General features: G+C 42.2%; 1 protein-coding gene across 11 annotated transcripts in view; it reads right to left on the bottom strand.

The window, feature by feature from the left end:
- LOC311054406 (ankyrin repeat and SAM domain-containing protein 1A) overlaps positions 1–18,287 on the bottom strand; it is a 191,247-nt gene that overhangs the window by 50,594 nt on the left and 122,366 nt on the right. For 6 of the 11 annotated variants that reach the window (XM_084070356.1, XM_084070354.1, XM_084070355.1 and 3 more), the window contains one exon: positions 4,670–4,732. The exons of 3 other annotated variants lie outside the window; for them this stretch is intronic. In XM_084070356.1, the coding sequence (XP_083926482.1) occupies positions 4,670–4,732 (63 nt within the window). The remainder of the gene's footprint in view (positions 1–4,669; positions 4,733–18,287) is intronic. 2 more of the 11 variants (XM_084070353.1, XM_084070358.1) reach the window with 1 other exon arrangement.

The following is an 18,287-nucleotide window of genomic DNA, read 5'->3' as shown; positions in this document are numbered from 1 at the left end:
GAAGAGCAACTGTGCTGTAGTTTAAACCATTAAGACCGGGAACGCATCTGTGTAATTTTTAGATTTCTTTGGCTATTCAAAAATAGCAGATATACAAGCTCGTAGCGCGGCACTAGATCTGCTATTTTTGAAAAATCGTGGAAAATATTTTTTTATATTTTTTTCAAAAAACTATAGGATGTAGAAAACATCTTTAGAATCGGCCTCAGGTCTTAATGGGTTAATATATTATGTTTCAACATATTTCCTAAAGCTTTATAAAAAAAAATAAAGCGCCGGTGCCTGCAGCCAAAACCCTGCTGCTCATATTTTCACAAGTAACCCAATCTCTAATTTACCGTGGTCACACAGTGTAAAATTAATCAGGATAATAATATCAACGGAGGAAAAACGACCGAGCCGTAGGAGGGGAAGAGAAAAATGATGAAGAAACAATGTAATATTCAACCTGAGTTAACAGGAGGAGCAGAATGTTTTCCACATTCCAAATGTAGCTGGCTTTTGGATTTTAAATGTTAGTGTTTTTTCATAAATTAAAGAACAACTTTTTTTTTACAACAAGGGTTCTGTTATTAGTTTGTAATGATAATAATTAACTCATTCAGTGCCCAGCTTATTTATGGAATTTTGGCTCCGAGTGCCACAGCCAAAATTCATTGTAAAAAAGTGCCAAAAGTGCTTAGGAGCCGAGATACAGCCTTTTTCAGTAAGAAGTTAAACAAAGAGTGAATGGAGCAGCAAATCTTCAAATCATCATATCTTGGGTTCTGAACATGTTTCCCCCCCCCCCCCCCCCCAAAAAAAAAAAAAATATATACATTTTTTTTTGGACGTCTTAGACGTCCAGTGGCACTGAATGAGTTAAAAGATTAGTGTTATATATGTTTGTATTTATTTTATTTATTGCTTTCTATCGTTATAGTGATTTATAACTGGGGGGCTTATTGTGTTTTTTTTTACACAATAAGCAGGCTATTTTTATATCCGCAGGGCCGAAGGCACGGAGCTCAGGGCAGAACCTCTGGCCCAAATGTCTCATATCGGTCTGTTATAGCGCCACCAGGAGGCCGAGTTTTGCAAAAGACATTTTTGATATTACTCCTACAAATGTTGTCCCAACATCACACAACGGGCACAAACGGGCCACTCCTGCAAACTTTGGAAGCAAATCTTAGCCAATCAGGATGGAATATGAAAAATCGGACAAATCCGCCTTGATCACATGACTATAGAGATACTGTGTACCGATATATGTGATGCCTCGCAGAGACAAGAATAGCCTGCTTATTGTGTAAAAAAAAAATGCATTTTTTTACCAATTACCTGAATGCCCCCGCCTACAGTTAGAAATTACTATAACGATAGAAAGCAATAAATGTTTGTTTTTTTACACTCATCTTTTAATTATTATCATTACAAACTAATAAAATAACCCTTGTTGTAAAGAAACTAAGTTGTCCTTTAACACCCTACTTGATCATGCTATTCAAAAAGTATAAAAAATAGCAGATCTACAAGCTCGAAACGCGGCGCGAATTTTTTTATATTATTATATATATATTTTAAAATATTTTTTTAATATTTTTTATATATATTTTTTAAATATTTTTTATATTCTTCATTTTTGAATTTGAATCCTGAAAAGTAACAGTTTTGGACATAATATGAGCTTTCCAGCCGACATCTATTACCCAGCAAACAAAGAGCAGCACGACGCAGTACACCACAGAGATTTAAAAAGAAAAAAGAGACCTACAACTCTACAAAACATACTGTATGCCTGTACATTCCCCATCCACCACTAGAATATCACACACATCCATGCAGCATACATGTGTGAATTATGTATGTGAACGCTGTACTCTACCACCTCTAAGAAGAATCACTATCACCACAGGGGATGCACACATGCACTCGTACACGCACGCACGCACGCGCGCACACACACACACACACACACACACACACACACACACACACACACACACATGCAATTCCCCTGCAGTGGGTCATAGTGTACAATATTAGACCTGTCTCACAGCTAGAGACAAAGACCCTTCCTCCCATCCCATCAAGGCTGGTGTGTGTGTGTGTGTGTGTGTGTGTGTGTGTGTGTGTGTGTGTGTGTGTGTGTGTGTGTGTGTGTGTGAGAGAGAGAGATAGAGAGAGAGACTGGAGGGGGAGAGAAGTGTGCATACAACAGATGTGTAAGTAAACATCGATACGAAATATTAAAGGGATAGTTCACCCCCAAAATGACTTTGTTTTCCTATCGATTAGTCACCCCATGGAGACTTGAATTCATCGATATTTTATAATACATATATTAAGTCAATAATAAAGTAATGTCTATAGAGTGAATAATAAGGGTTAGACAACTGACAGCAGCTGCTGCTGCTAGACTTGGGGGACGTTTTCAAAACTAACGCCTCACAATCTATAACAACACAAGGCTGCTGTGGGCGACTGTGAAACCAGTGGCTCAGGAGGTATTGAGCGGCCGCTTGGGATTCCGGAAGGTTCCCAGTTCGATCCCCGGGCTGCTCCCCCAGAGTTAGTGTTGAAATGTCCTTGAGCAAGACACTGAACACGCTCACTCCTGAGGAGCAGGTTGGTGCGCCTTGCATGGTTTCCTCCGTGTGTGTGTGTGTGTGTGTGTGTGTGTGTGTGTGTGTGTGTGTGTGTGGCGCTATAAAAATGCACCATATACATTGTTTGATAGGGATATTTACAATAATGTTCTTCCCACTTGCCAGAGCTTTATTGTTTTGTTTTTTTACACACGTTATGTTGCTCGTTACAAAAGCCAACCAACGGATATGGATGTCTTCAGTACCAACATCATCGTTTTGTTAACTCACTGAGTGCCAGAATTATTTTCAAAGTAAAAAAAAAGTGCTTAGGAAGCGAGATACAGTCTTCTTCAGTTATAAGTTAAACAAGGAGTGGATGGAAGGGGGGCACGGTGGCGCAGTCGGTAGTGCTGTCGCCTCACAGCTAGAAGGTCCTGGGTTCGATTCCCACCAGGGACGCTGTGGGCGCTGGGGGCGTGTTCTCTCCACGTCATCGGCGCCCATACCCTAGGTGGGGTTGGCGAAAGGGCCTACTCTGTGTGGAATTTGCATGTTCTCCCCGTGTCTCCTAGGGTAGTTAATACCCTCACAAAAACATGTAGTAATCCTGGTCACTATACTGCCTCCCCCTGGTCAGCCGGGGCGCCTGATGGAGGAGAAGGGAACTGGTTGGAATAACGTGTTCCTTCCACGCGCTATGTCCAACCAGGGAAACTCCCCCCTGTCGGGTGATAAGAAGCGGCCTGCTTGCTCCTCATGCATTGAAGGAGGCATGAGCTTCAGCTTGGGCTCTCCCTAGGCTGGCAGAGGGTAGGTAGTGCCCAGGATTACATAGGCAATTGGCACTGGGTGAAAAAATGTGGGTTACAAAATCGTGGGATAAAAATTAAAGTAAAAAAAAAAACAAAAACAAGGAGTGGATGGAGCTGTAAATCTTCAGATAATGATATCTTGGGTTCTGAAAAAAAAAAAAAAATATATATATATATATATTGTTTGAGTTTTTTCTATTTTTTTCAAAAACACGTGAAACACTCAAATGGCACGTTGCACCATAGCGGTACAACACGTGAAACACCTTAACTCATTCAGTGCCAAACTTATTTATTCATGTTAATGGAATTTTGGTTCTGAGTGCCACAGCCAAAATTCATTGTAAAAAAAAAGTGCTTAGGAAGCGAGATACAGCCTTTTTAAGTTATAGGTTAAACAAGGAGTGGATGGAGCAGCAAATCTTCAAATCATCATATCTTGGGTTCTGAACATGTTTTTCCCAAAAAAAAAAAAAAAAAAAAAAAAACTTTTATTTTGAAATTTTTTTTTTATTTTGAAAAATTTTTTATGACGGATTTGACGGATCGTGGCGCTCTGGGCGTCAGGCCACGTGACGGATTTGACGGATTGTGGCACTCAATGAGTTAATGGCACTCACTGAGTTAAGTGTTCAATGGTTGTTAATTTTAATGGTCGGTAGTTGGATTCCAACACCATAGAGGTGAGGAAATGTCTGTAACAAGAGCAGAGGCGGCAGGAGCTCAGGTGGTAGAGCGAGCGGCCGGTTCGATCCCGGGGCTGCTCCCCTGGGGTTAGCGCCCCGATGAGCAGGTTGGTGCCTTGCATGGTTTCCGCTGCCATCGGTGTGTGCATGTGTGAATGTAATGCACATTGTAAAACACCTTGGATAAAGGTACTACATATAAACGCACCGTTTACCAGAGAGAAAACTTCGATTGGAGATTCATGCATCGACGTAAAGGGGGACTTGCCAAGAAAAGTCGTAGCTGATTTATAACAACGAAAATAGACGATGTTCAAGCTGACGACGCGTCGTCAGCTTGAACGTCGGCTATTTTCGGTGCGCGACCCCGCCGCGTGACTCTATAAATCAGGCCTTAAGGAATACGAAGGTAGCTAGGTCTTACTAAAGGAGGAAAAACAGAAACGATGACCAACGTCATCCTGTAGACAATCATTCCAAAAAAAGGTCGACGGAAGGCCTGAAAGAATCCCAGATCTACATCTATAAAGATCGTCCCCCAGAGAAAGACACCAGAACCAGGAGAAGAGCGACCAAAATGAAGAGCGGTTGATCTTACGCTGTCAAAGGAACTACTTCTCTGTCTCTGTGGTGTGGCGGAGGGAGACGTCAGGCTCTGCTGCTGAGAGAGAGGGTTCCATTTACATTACATCCGCAACTCGATCTGGCATTCATTGCACGGTACCTGCTGTACTGTCCTTTCATCTGAAACGTTTTATACCAAGATCCATTATTTACCGTCTAACACAGTGTGTGGCATTGATACAACTCAGTGATGAAACTCATTGATGAAACTCATTGATAAAACTCAAACAGAGGCGCATTCAGTTTGCTGCAGTGAGAGCATTATGGAATGAAGTATAGACTATTCTAGGGGTGAATGTAGTACATTCTATGGGTGTCTAAGGCACAACATGGTTCCCGCTTTCTCCAAGTCCCAAACAGTCACAAGGACAAAGAGTTTAACTTGCATAATAAAATAAAGTATTTATTTAACACAAATATAACCAAAAAAATGCGACCATAGTTGTAACATCCTACAAAAAAAAACATTTTATTGACAGACAGACAGACAGACAGACAGACAGACAGGCAGTTGGGGCACAAATGGCTGGCGTACTGGACATCCTAGTGAATGATTTAAAAAGCTTCTGTATTTGATATCAGTCTCCTGAAATAGCTTCAAAAGTTAGATCCAGACTCACACCATATTACATTTCCATTTCAATGCAGAAGGAGATGAGAAAGAGCGAGAGAGAAGGAGGTATGGGTTCTGGACAATAGAAAAGTTTACAGTATTCTTACTCCATCATGTACATCAGATTGTGACCATTTCAATGCGCGCACACACACACACACACACACACACACACACACACACACACACACACACACACACACACACACACACACACACACACACACACACACACACACACACACACACACACACACACACACACACACACACACACACACACACACACACACACACACACACACAGAGAGAGCTGTGGTTATGACTATAGTGTAATGATGATGGAAAAAGGCAGTGCTAGTTTGCTCTACTTTCATAAAAGGGGCCCAGTTCTCTATTGAACCAAGGACACAAGGCCCAGTAGTGTGATTTGGACACAGTGGCCCGGCAGAACAGAAGTGGTGACATTACAGTGTCGTTCAGTAATGATTATAAATGCTGCTGGCATCTATCTGTGAGGCTGATGGAAGAACAGAGCAGACTGTAGAGACTGTGCATCTTCTATCTTTTAAAAAACATTTTGAAAACTTTTGAATCATTTTACATTTAACACAAATCTTCTCCTCTTGGGCGTCCCTGATGGCTCAAAACCAAATAAGCGACCAAATGCATATCATTTTGGGGGCCCTTGGCACGAAAACGTTTGAGAACTACAGTATACTGATTTAGAAGGCATTTGTAGAATGTGCCTCAGGTCTTAATGTGTTGAATCATACATCCAGGCTGGTCAAGTCACTCAGACAGGCTCAGTATAAAGGGACGCTTTATTTCAAAGCCTTCCAGCCTGCGGCAAATAACAAAACCTTGTATTGTAACTGATAACACATTATTACACAATTGACTTCTAAATTAGGCATTAAGCACAGTGGTTCTCAAGGTGGAGGTAAAATGATGACGAAAATGTTCGTCGACTACCTTTATTTACTGACAAAAACGAAATAAAAATGAAATAAAAACTAAGCTACGATGACTAAAACTAATCTAAATATATTGACAATTTCGTCAACAAAGGGACAAGTGGAGAAGAGATCCAGTAGAACTAAAAGACAAGTCATTTTATGTTTGTTTGGGCTCGGGTGTTGCGCTCTGAAAATAGCAGATCTACAAGCTCACGACGCGTTGTGATCTTGTAGATCGGCTATTTTCAGCATGCAACCAAGTGTAAAATCAGCCATTACGACGCCATCAAGGCGCCGCACTTTATTCGACTAAATCAACTGTATATTTTGTCGACTATAATCTTATGATATTTAGTCCACTAAAACTAGACTAACATTTTAGATGACTAAAATATGACTAAAACTAAATGTAATTTTATTCAAAAGAAAACTTTGCGGTCAACATCAACACTACTGGGAGGACATGGATGCACTCAGACTTCTGCTGGGCTTCGTACTGGAGGAGCTGAAGAGAGAGTTCATCTAGTAAAGAGAGCTCTGGAGTAGAGAGACTCCATTGTGAGAGCCGCTCGCTCTGTTCCCATCCACACACAATGCACCCGGGTCAAAGTTCACGGGGAGGTGGTAGGTCAACAGCTGAGGAGTTAGAGAGACTGAGGAGAAGCTCCTGGAGAGATGAAAAGATACCAGAGTCCATTCATCAAGTCCAGCAGGAGGGCTGATCCAACATTAGCATGGAGATTTTTTTTCCAATTATTTTCCCATTTCTTCCTCCCGATTTAGCCGTTATGCCAATTCCCCACATGTTTCTGTGCGTAGTCTGGTCACTGTTGTACGCTACTGGCTCACTTGCCAGGAGGAGCCCCCACCGAGAGCACGTAGCCAGTGAGGAGCCCCCACAGGAAGAACACAGCCAGTGAGGAGCCCCTACCGGGAGGATGCAGCTAGTGAGGAGCCCCACCGGGAGGACATAGCCAGTGAGGAGCCCCCACAGGAAGAACGTAGCCAGTGAGGAGCCCCAACCAGGGTGATGTAGCCAGTGAGGAGCTCCCACCGGGGGGATGCAGCCAGTGAGGAGCCCTCACCGGGAGGATGCAGTCAGTGAGGAGCCTCCACCGGGAGGACGTAGCCCTTGAGGAGCCCCCACCGGGAGGATGCGGCCAGTGAGGAGCCCCCACCGGGAGGACATAGCCCTTGAGGAGCCCCCACAGGGAGGATGCAGCCAGTGAGGAGCCCCGAACGGGATGATGTAGCCAGTGAGGAGCGCCCACCGAGAGGGTGTAGCGCCTCCACCGTATTCCTCACCGTTCCAACACCCCCCACTGACAGGCCCCACCCAAACCGCTAGCCTAGCACACTAGCGACAAAGATCACGCTCCCCGACACAGCCAACTGGTGCAGCTTTGGCAGAGCAGACACACTGCTCACAGGGTGAAATGAAGGGCTGCTGGCACACAGAGAGACAACACCCAGACAGAGTGGGCACACAGGAGGCAAGCTGGCACCAACATGGAGGCCAACCAGAGAACACTATGCCCTGGTGGAAGGTGCCAGTACCGATGCATTATGCCAATGTCTCTCTCTCTCTCTCTCTCTACACCACATTCAGACAAGTCTGCCTTCAATGCCATTGACATAATACGTAACACATGTAGACCTGAGGCCTATTTTAAAAACACCTTCTAAATCCTAACTCAAGTTTTCAAAAGAAAAAAATATATAAATTCAAATATTTAAACCGTTTTAAAATTGTAAAAATAGACGATCTACAAGCACACAGCGCCTCGTTGTGTGCTTGTAGATCTGCTATTTTCAATACTTTTGTGCGACACTCTTGTACGATGTAGAAGGGCGTTAACCCTTTAAGACCTGAGCCGACCTTTTTTTTTTTTTCACGATTTTTCAAAAATAGCAGATCTACAAGCTCATAGCGCGGCACTCGGTGCCGCGCTATGAGCTTGTAGATTTGCTATTTTTGAATAGCCAAAGAAATCTAAAGCGACACAGATGCGTTCCAGGTCTTAATGGGTTAATTTACGAAAAAACATAAAAAGGGTCAGAATATGGAGATAAGCGGTTTCTTCCCCCGACAACAGCATGCGGCTGGCATCTATCTGTGAGGCTCATGGAGGAACAGAACAGGCTGTAGAGTTTCATGTTGTCTCTTCATTAAATCATTCAAGGCTGGCCACTCAAGACAGGCTCGGTACAAAAGGACGCTTTATTTTGAAGCCTTCCAGCCTTGCGGCAAATAACAAGACCGTGTATTGTAACTGATAACACATTATCATACAATATACAAGCTAGGCATTGCGCACAGTGGTTTTCAAAGTGGGGTCCGGGGACCCTAAGGGGACCTTGAGGGGGTTCCCAGCTAAATGAGTTAATGTACGGTAGCATCATACTAACTATATTTTGAAGCTTCATTTTCGAACCTTGGCTTAAAAAAGAAAAAAAAAACAATCAAATTTGGCTGGTTATTCTGTGATTGACAAACTGAGAAAAAATACTGCTTTACAGGCACTTTTAAGTCATTTTTTGTTAGATTATTGGCATATATTACTGCACTTACGCATTATAGGGCAGAGTAGCAGAGAGTCAAAGCTCTCTCTCTCACACACACACACACACACGCACGCACACACGCACACACACACACACACACACACACACAGCCCATGTCTCTCACTATACTACATTCAGACAAGTCTGTCTTCAATGCCATTGATTGTAATACATATTAAACGTACCGACACATTAAAATAGCCAACCGTGTTCAGGAATTGGTCATAAATCTTCACATGCATGCTGCTAATAGTAATATAATATAATATATAAACTGTACTGAAAAACCTCCCAGACACTCAATGTCCAGAATCCAAATACATTTTTTTAAAGCCTTTTTTCTCTCTCCGCACCATACCTCTGCAAACTCAACTCGTATCAGCAGCATTAGGGAATAGTTGTGAATTATTGAGAATGTTTTTTTTAGAATGTAGCCTTGTATAGAAATCCCCTATGACACCAATTCCCACTCAATACTGCAATCCATAACCTTTTTTTTTGGGGGGGGGGTGCGAATAAAACGTATTTGACCAATTTGTATGGAAGAGTATGTTCATACAATATAACTAACACAACTGTGGCGGTTGCATTTGGTCTCCCCGCTCTGCTATTGAGAAGGCATGTAACACTTTACTCACAATATTAGGTTCACAATACGATTTTTCAAGATGGTTTTAAAACACAATTATTTTCCAGATACATTAAAAATATATTTTTTAAATTATTTCTCTTACACAAATCCAATATTTTCTTCTCTTTTATATCTATATATATATTTTTTACAATACTGTGATTTCTCGTATCCTCTTTTCAATACAGTAGCAATTCTACCAAATGACTGAAAACTCTTTATCAATTCTCTTACAGAGATCCTGTATTTTCTTTCGCACATGTCAGTGACATCACTGACAAATCCTTGGCGTCTTTATAACCAGCTTAACTGCGTCCGTGCTACTTCCGTGTTGCATAACAGTGACATCACTGTCGAATCCTTTGGCGTCTTTTATCCTAACCGTTCAACGTGTGTTGATCAGCGCCGTCGCTACACGCTGTATTTAGATTTTTTTTCACGCTCGCGCAAATGAAACACTAAACGGGATTATTATTTCATGTCAACATTCAAGTACAACTATCAGAAGATGTGACTCGGGTAAAGTAATGCGACACTCTCCAAGTTTAACTAAAGTTTTACACCACACAAAATTCTGGCAATTTTTTGAATCGCGATACATTTTTTATTAACTGGATTTAGATCGTCACCAGTTTGAATCGATTTAAATCGATGACCTACTATTGAGACACACAACTTTCGTCTCTTGTGACTTAAAAGACAACTTCGATGCGTGTGAATGTCACCACGCAGGAGGGTGACATGTCTTTAGCCTCCCGTGGTTCTATTGGTATAGCCTACTCTCCCTGTCAGAAGGAATATAAGAGGACACAGCTCCCGCGCTGCCCAGCCCGGGCCGTGACACACACACACACACAAACACACCTACACCTCTCTCTCTCCGTGACGTTTTCTCACACTATATGAGCACTTCATCAAAAGCCTGACCCCCCCATAGTCAGGATAAAAAGGAGGAGTTTAACCCGATTCAACAACGACCAGCTTATCAACGACGACACAAAAAAAAAAAGAGAAAGAGAGCTAGAGAAATGCAGCAGGAAGAAGGAAAACCGCTGGCGGAGTTTAAAAAAAAAAATGCCTTAGAGGATTAAGACCATTCATGGAACTCACTCAAAAAGGAAGAGATTTGCACTTTTACCGTTCTATTAGGCTTTACGTTCCGTCAAAGTAAAGAAGAAATGTCTCTTAATCCATTGAGAACGGGAACGCATCGGTTTGTCATTTTTAAGATTTCTTTGGCTAACAAAAAAATAGCTGATCTACAAGCTCATAGCGCGGCACAGAGTGCCGCGCTATGAGCTGCCGCGCTATGAGCTGGTAGATCTGCTATTCTTTTGAACCATGAAAATTTGTGCAAATATTATAAATGTATTATTAGAAACAAAGCGAACATTTGTAAAATAGGTTGTTACAGCCCCCCCCCCCCCCAGAGACAAAGATTTGAGTTACAAATGTTCGCTTTAAAAATCTATATATATTCAAAGATTTGCACAGATTTTCACGATTTTTCAAAAATAGCAGATCTACAAGCTCAAAGCGCAGCACTCGGTGCCGCGCTATGAGCTTGTAGATCTGACAGAGATGTGCGCCTGGATTGAATGGGTTTAAATCACACATAAAAAAAACAGCAACATATAAAGGCAATTCATTATCATAACTAATATTAAGTGCTAAAAAAAACTACAAACTCTTTCCTGTTCGGCTTATTTCTGACACAACAGAAAATAAGATTCCACTTGGGGGCGTGGTGGACAGGACAGCAACGGCAGATTTACACTACAGCTGAGCGTCGTTGACTCGCAAACAAAACACGCAAGCTTGTAGATCTGCTGTTTTTGGGGGGGGGGGGCACGACATCGGCGGTTAATACTCACAAAAGCTGGTTTCAGCGAAGAGGAGGCCATCGGATCGGCGGCGGCGGGCGCGGCGGCGTGGGAATCGAACCGAACGCGAACATACGTAAATGTTTTTTGAGAGTTAAGTGGAGCAGCAGACGAGATGACACCTCTGTGTGTGTGTGTCTTTCTTTCTGCGGACCCCACTGTGCTGAGCTGTTTGCTATGGGGGGCCACACCATGCCCCCCCTCCCCCGCCCGCCCCCCCCACCCGGCATTGTCATAGTTAGTCTGATCCCAGGACCGAGACCACCCCGCATTAGCATGAGCTTTAAAAACACACACACGTGCACACACACACACACACACACGTTTGCACCACTATACTTGTGAGGACATAAACATTTTATGACAGTGTTCATGAATGCCATTGCAAAAAAAGAAAAATGGGTCAGTTTTAACCGTAAGCCTAATAATAACAGATCTACAAGCTCACAGCGCGTCATAGCTTGAAAATCGGCCTTTTTTTTTGGGTGCGAGACAGAAGCGCACAATTGAGTATAAATCATCAGGCATAACTCTACTCTATCTCTGATCCCTAAACCTAACCTTTAAATGTCTAATCCTAAACTTCATTTTTTAGATTGCTTTGGCTATTCAAAAATAGCAGATCTACAAGCTCATAGCGCGGCACGCTGTGTCGCGCTATGAGCTTGTAGATCTGCTATTTTTGATAAATCATGAAAAAGCAAACATTTGCAACTCAAATAAATATATTCAAACAAAAAATGTTACCGATTAAAAATAAATAAATGCAGATCTACAAGCTCATAGCTATGAGCTTGTAGATCTGCTATTTTTGAATAGCCAAATTAATGATATTATTTTTACACAGATGCGTTCCCGGTCTTAATGGGTTAACCCCAACCAGAATCTTTTTTATTTTAATTGTAAACGTATCTAAAAAAAATCGAATTTCAACCATAAAACAAGCATTTTTCTTGTGAGGAACCAGGCGAATGGTTCTCACAATGTCTATTTATCATATTCTACTATACTTGTGGGGACATTGTGTTCCTCACAAGTAAAGTAACACACACACACACACACACACACACACACACACACACAGAGAGAGAGAGAGAGAGAAAAGGCTCCTTTAAATGGAGAGATGCGTAGGCTAAGACCTCATGCAAGTCAAATCTCTCGGGGTGTTGAAACGCAGGCTGTGTGTGTGTGTGTGTGTGTGTGTGTGTGTGTGTGTGTGTGTGTGTGTGTGTGTGTGTGTGTGTGTGTGTCTCTCTCCACGGTGTGTGAAGAGAAGAAGACACAGAATGGGAACAGAGAAACGCTTCATTGATATTCTGCTCAGAGTGTCACTTTGCCAAAAGAGGTACATATCTTACAAACTTGCAGATCTGCCAAAAAAGACCAGATCGACAAGCTTGTAGATCTGTACTTTTTTTTTTGGCAAAGCGACGTGCATGATCATACTATACACACTTAAAAAACCCTTGAAACCCCTATAGAGTCCCTGTTCTCGGGCACCATTCAGTGAAGAGGTGTGGTGTAGAGGGGAGAAAAGGAGGTGGTACTAGAATAGACACTTTTTGGGGCTTGTTTCTAAAGTGTAGTTGCTCATTTGGGCTTGCTTTTATAATTTAAAACCAGCGGTTCTCAAATATCTTCATGTCATGAACGCCCCAAATTAATGTATTTGTCCCTAACCCCCATCTGACAATGTTTTATGCCATGGAGCCCTGGACCGTTGTGCGGTTTCAAAAATCTTCTAAATATTTTTAAAAATAGTCCATGTAAAAAATATATATATACTATTCTTTTGGGCTATTTTTAATTTCATTTTATTGCGAACGCGGAAGGACGCCGCGCCTCCGCCCAAGTGGAGCCTATTATGAAACTCGGCTCGGCTTGTGTCGTTGTCTGTCTGTCTGTGTGCAGTATGTGTGCAGCCGCGCCCCCATGTCACTCACGCTCTCATTGGCTGCCCCCATGTGAGTCACGCTCTCATTGGCTGCATGCACTACAGTGTGGCTGAAATTCGCCTGTGCCCCTGGGTGACTAATTACACTCCTCTGAGAAAAATATAGCAGCGACAGTCAAAAATAACACATCTACAAGCATCTACACGAGTTCATCTATTGGGATATCTAAGAATTCCATGTCATTTGTGCATATTTCAGGCCGGATGGCAAGTAATTGCTCATTCTTTTTTATTCTTCTTATTGTTATTTTCGAGCTGCGTTCGCTTCCAGCGTTCGCGCGTCTTACTTGTGACATATATTCTACTGTGTATACCTAACTTATTTGACTTGTTTTTATCCTATCCATTTTTTTTCAACTTTCATTGCAAATGCGTCTTATTTGTTTGTGATGTTTTGTTTTGTGTGTTAATGGTACAGCAAGATATCAGGGTTGTGGCTCTTTTAAAAGAAGAAACGTTGGGGGCTTGGGGGGGGGCATAACATGCACTGTTTTTGTACGCTTTTGTCTTATTGACCTGTATGTGAATTGGAAAATACCAATAAAGAAAAACCTTGAACAAAAGATAATAATAATCTGGCTCCTTGTTGAAGAGAGTCTTCACTAAGCAGAGGACACTCACTCCACTCCAGCAAAACTAATAAAGCAGAGTGCCGTGTGGATTAAAAAAAAAAAAAAAAAAAAAATCAAGATTGTTCAAAAATAGCAGATATACAAGCTCATAGCGCGGCACCGAGTGCCGCGCTATGAGCTTGTATATCTGCTATTTTTGAATAGCCAAAGAAATCTTAAGTGACACAGATGCGTTCCAGGTCTTAATGGGTTAATTGTATTGTTATTTTGAGTACACATCTTGTGTAGGCTATATTTGATATTCTTATTTTATTATCTTATCTTTTTCTTATGATTATCTAATCTTGTAACTTCAAAGTTTAAAGGGATAGTTCACCCTCAAAATGACTTTTTTTCCTATCGATTAGTCAGCCCATGGAGACTTGAATTCATGGATTTTGGTTTTTGTCGCATTACTAATCCAATAATATGATGATCGGCAGCGGTTCCGGTAGGAGACACAAAGATTCTTCTTTGTGTCTCCTTCCCGGAACCTCTGCCTACCGGTTGAATTTAAGCCTCCATGGGGTTTGGACTTTTTTTGGGTGAACTTTCCCTTTAAATCATAACCACATTGAATCCTAGCGTGCGTTGCCAGTTCTGGTGCATGTCATAATAATAGGCGATCGTTCTGTGAAAAATGGGTCCCCGAGGAGTTACGGGTCTGTAACTCTGAGAGTGTACAAATGGAACCAAATGGACCCCTGTACACTCTCAAGAGTTAGGAGTTTTATAATGTAGATTGGGGAAATTCAATCAAAAAGGGGGGTCCTTGGCCTAACGCATATACCACTGGGGGTTCTTGACATAAAAATAATATATATCTTATTCAATTCACATGTTGATGAAAAAACTAAACAAATTCATTCAAATTAAAGGCAATTCATGAACATTCTACAGAAACAAAAGATACAGTCCTCTCCTTGCTGTACCAGCTAATCCATGCTCTGTTCTGCTTTTATCTTCTATCTACACTACAGCTTGAGGTTACGTTTATTCATGATTTTTTTTACAGGGTATTCATGAAAAAAAAGTGCAGTGTCCCGCCTTGTCGAGCAATCTGTCAACATGATGAGACCACCAGATTCCTGGGCTGCCCCCCCCCCTCCCCCCCACGCACACACACACACGCATGTGTGTGCATACCCAAACACACACACACACACACACACACACACACACACACACACACACACACACACACATGTGTGTGCATACCCAAACACACACACACACACACACACACGGGCATGTGTGTGCGTGTGTGCATACCCACACAACACACACACACACACACACACACACACACACACACACACACACACACACACACACACACACACACACACACACACACACACACACACACACACACACACACACACACACACACACACACACACACACACACACACACACACACATGCATGTGTGTGCGTGTGCATAGTTACCCACCCACCCACACAATAAAAATCATGACAGCAAGTCTTCGCATACATGAGCTTGGCTGGGAGCAGAATATTGTGTGTGTGTGTGTGTGTGTGTGTGTGTGTGTGTGTGTGTGTGTGTGTGTGTGTGTGTGTGTGTGTGTGTGTCTCTCTCTCTCTCTCTCTCTCTCTGTGCATTTGCACTGGGATAATCCTGACAGCCAGAGCCGAGGCAGAGATATACATGTGTAATATTAAAAAGCATTATGAAAAGCACGGGCCCCGACATTTCCATTTGAACTTTTACTATGGAAGATTGATTTGCTGCAGAAACTCCACAGAGCTCCATACAGCGATGATAAATCATACAGAATGAATAATTGAAGCTCTTTGATCGAAGTCTTCTTGCAATTTAACCCATTGATACCTGGAACGCATCTGTGTCACTTTAGATGTCTTTGGCTATACAAAAATAGCAGATATACAAGCTCATAGCGCGGCACCGAGTGCCGCGCTATGAGCTTGTAGATCTGCTATTTTTGAAAAATCGTGAACATTTTTTTTAAATATTCTTTTTCCAAAAAACTGTTAGGATTTAGAAAATGTTTAGAAGCGGCCTCAGGTCTTAATGGGTTAAAAAAGAAAAAAGCTTAGTCGTTGAAACGTACTGTAAGCTTGGCCAGTGGCCACTTCACAGACAACACACTGGTGCAGTACACATTCCATATTACAGTGGATGCTGGGGTATAAAGACACCCCTCACCATAATCGGAGGGGCTTGGACTCCGTAACCCCAACTTAGTTCGGGAGCAATTAGCGGGCAAGATTATCCTGCTAGTGCAAGGGTTCCCAAACCTTTTCAGGCCGCGACCCCCAAAAATAATCATATTTGAACTGGGGACCCCCCACCCTGACAAGCACTTGACATTTTAGGTATTACAATTAGTTTGACTCTGTTCCACAGATCAATATTGTGAAAATAGTCGAACTACAAGCTTGCAGTTCTTTTTAAAAACACGTATGTTTGCTATAATATCAGTGGTTCACAAACTGATTGTGAGCTTGCCTTGTAGATCGGCTATTTTCACAGTGTTTGCCTCTTTCTTACGTAATATTTGAACATTTTGCCAATTTGGTATCAAAATTGTAACTTTAGAAATGTGCAGATACCCTGTATACACTTATACTGTATGTTGACAGAGTGAGAAAACAAACACATTAAGCTAATCATATGAGTGTTCAATGGAGATAAAAGTGGAGTTAAAAATGGAGATTGGTGCTTCTAGGATCAATGGGAACAAAAACATTCAGACATTTCAATGAAAATAGAGGACGTTTGACACGAACGACCTGTTAAAACAATCTGCGGTGCGTTGGGACAGCTGAGGCGTATTGATATGTGGCGAGAACACCGCTGTCTACAAGTATGTAACGTCTCTCGTCTTCCCAGGACATAATATCACAACTGTGCACACCGCAAGTTTAACAGGCTCTGTTGTTTACACTGCGTCGTGCTTCCACACGCGTTCACGTGTGGAAGCACAAAGCACGTAGCACATAGCATGTAGCATGTAGCATGTAGCACGTAGCACGAATCAAGAAGCACGTTGAGGTGCTGTCTGTGTTCGCATTTCTCCGGCAAGACCAACAGTCTTAAATGCCGAGTGATGCACTATTATTTTGTAGTGTGTGCATGTTTAACTCGTTCAATCCGGAAACGCATCTGTGTCATTTTAGATTTCTTTGGCTATTCAAAAATAGCAGATCTACGAGCTTGTAGATCTACTATTTTTGAAAAGTTGTGATTTTTTTGGGGAAAATCTTTGAATATATATATTTTTTAATGCGAACATTTGTAAACTGTCAAATGTCTCAACAAATGTCTTCATTTTTCTGAAAAACGTATGTTGCTATATCAGTGGTGCTCAAACCTTTTCTTGTCAAGGACCCCCCAAAATGATGTTTTGGCCGCCGACCCCCATCAAACTTTTTCCAGGGACCCCCCCAGAAGCAAAGATTTGAGCGAAAAACTACGGTTTAAATGGATTAAGATGATCTTATAAGATAGTCATGTAGTTTGTCGTCACGCAAACACATTTTTAAACTGCCATGTGCTCGGAGCACAGCTTAAAATAACGCCACATAAAAGCATTGTTGAACATGTTTGTCTGCAGTGACATAAAAGCCCAAAATAGCCACACCAGGGTTGATGTGGTCGAGTTTACGACACAACGTCTTATACTAATGAATGTACTCTGTGTTTACTGCTGTGTAACCATGGGAACACTGCACAGCATCAATATCCTCAGTGTTCATTTCATTCAGATCCCTACAAAGGGTTCATTTTTACACCGTTAGTTAAATTAACACCGAGGATTTTACAGTGTGCTGCAACAAGCCGAAGCACAATTTCATAACTCCATCCCAAAAGTAAAAGCACTCATTATGCAGAATGGTAATTTCAGAATCATGTCGTGGTATTGGACTATAATTATTTATCGTTAACCACTTAAGCCCTGATTTAATGGGATTGGGGTCATACCACCTCGACAAATACTTCAGTTCTTTCAACACTTGACTATCTAAGCCTCTCAGAGGAGCGAGGGACAGCGGACAGCCTGAGGAAAGGTTGCATCTCTCAGGTGAAACAGATTGAGGAGGCGTTCATCAGGGCGCATAATTAGAACTGTAACAGTTCGATGCAGACCACCGGGCAACCTGGAGAGAGCCGTGTTCTGCTCCCTGTGTGGAGGGGTGACCCCATTACACTGCTCTGCCAAGGGACGCACGCACGCACCCGCACCCACACGCAGCAATGTATAGGACAGGGGTTCTCAAAGTGGGTGATGTGGCACCCTAGGGTGCCGTGAAACAAGTCCAGGGGTGCCGCAGAATACTTTGATACTATCTATTCAGTTTAACCATTATATAGGTTGCAAAACGGACCTC

This window comes from Gymnoscopelus microlampas (assembly GCF_963454915.1).
Source record: "Gymnoscopelus microlampas genome assembly, chromosome: 10".
Classification (NCBI taxonomy): Eukaryota; Metazoa; Chordata; class Actinopteri; order Myctophiformes; family Myctophidae; genus Gymnoscopelus; species Gymnoscopelus microlampas.
Note: the sequence above shows the minus strand (reverse complement) of the source record. Positions and strands in the feature narration are given on the sequence as shown.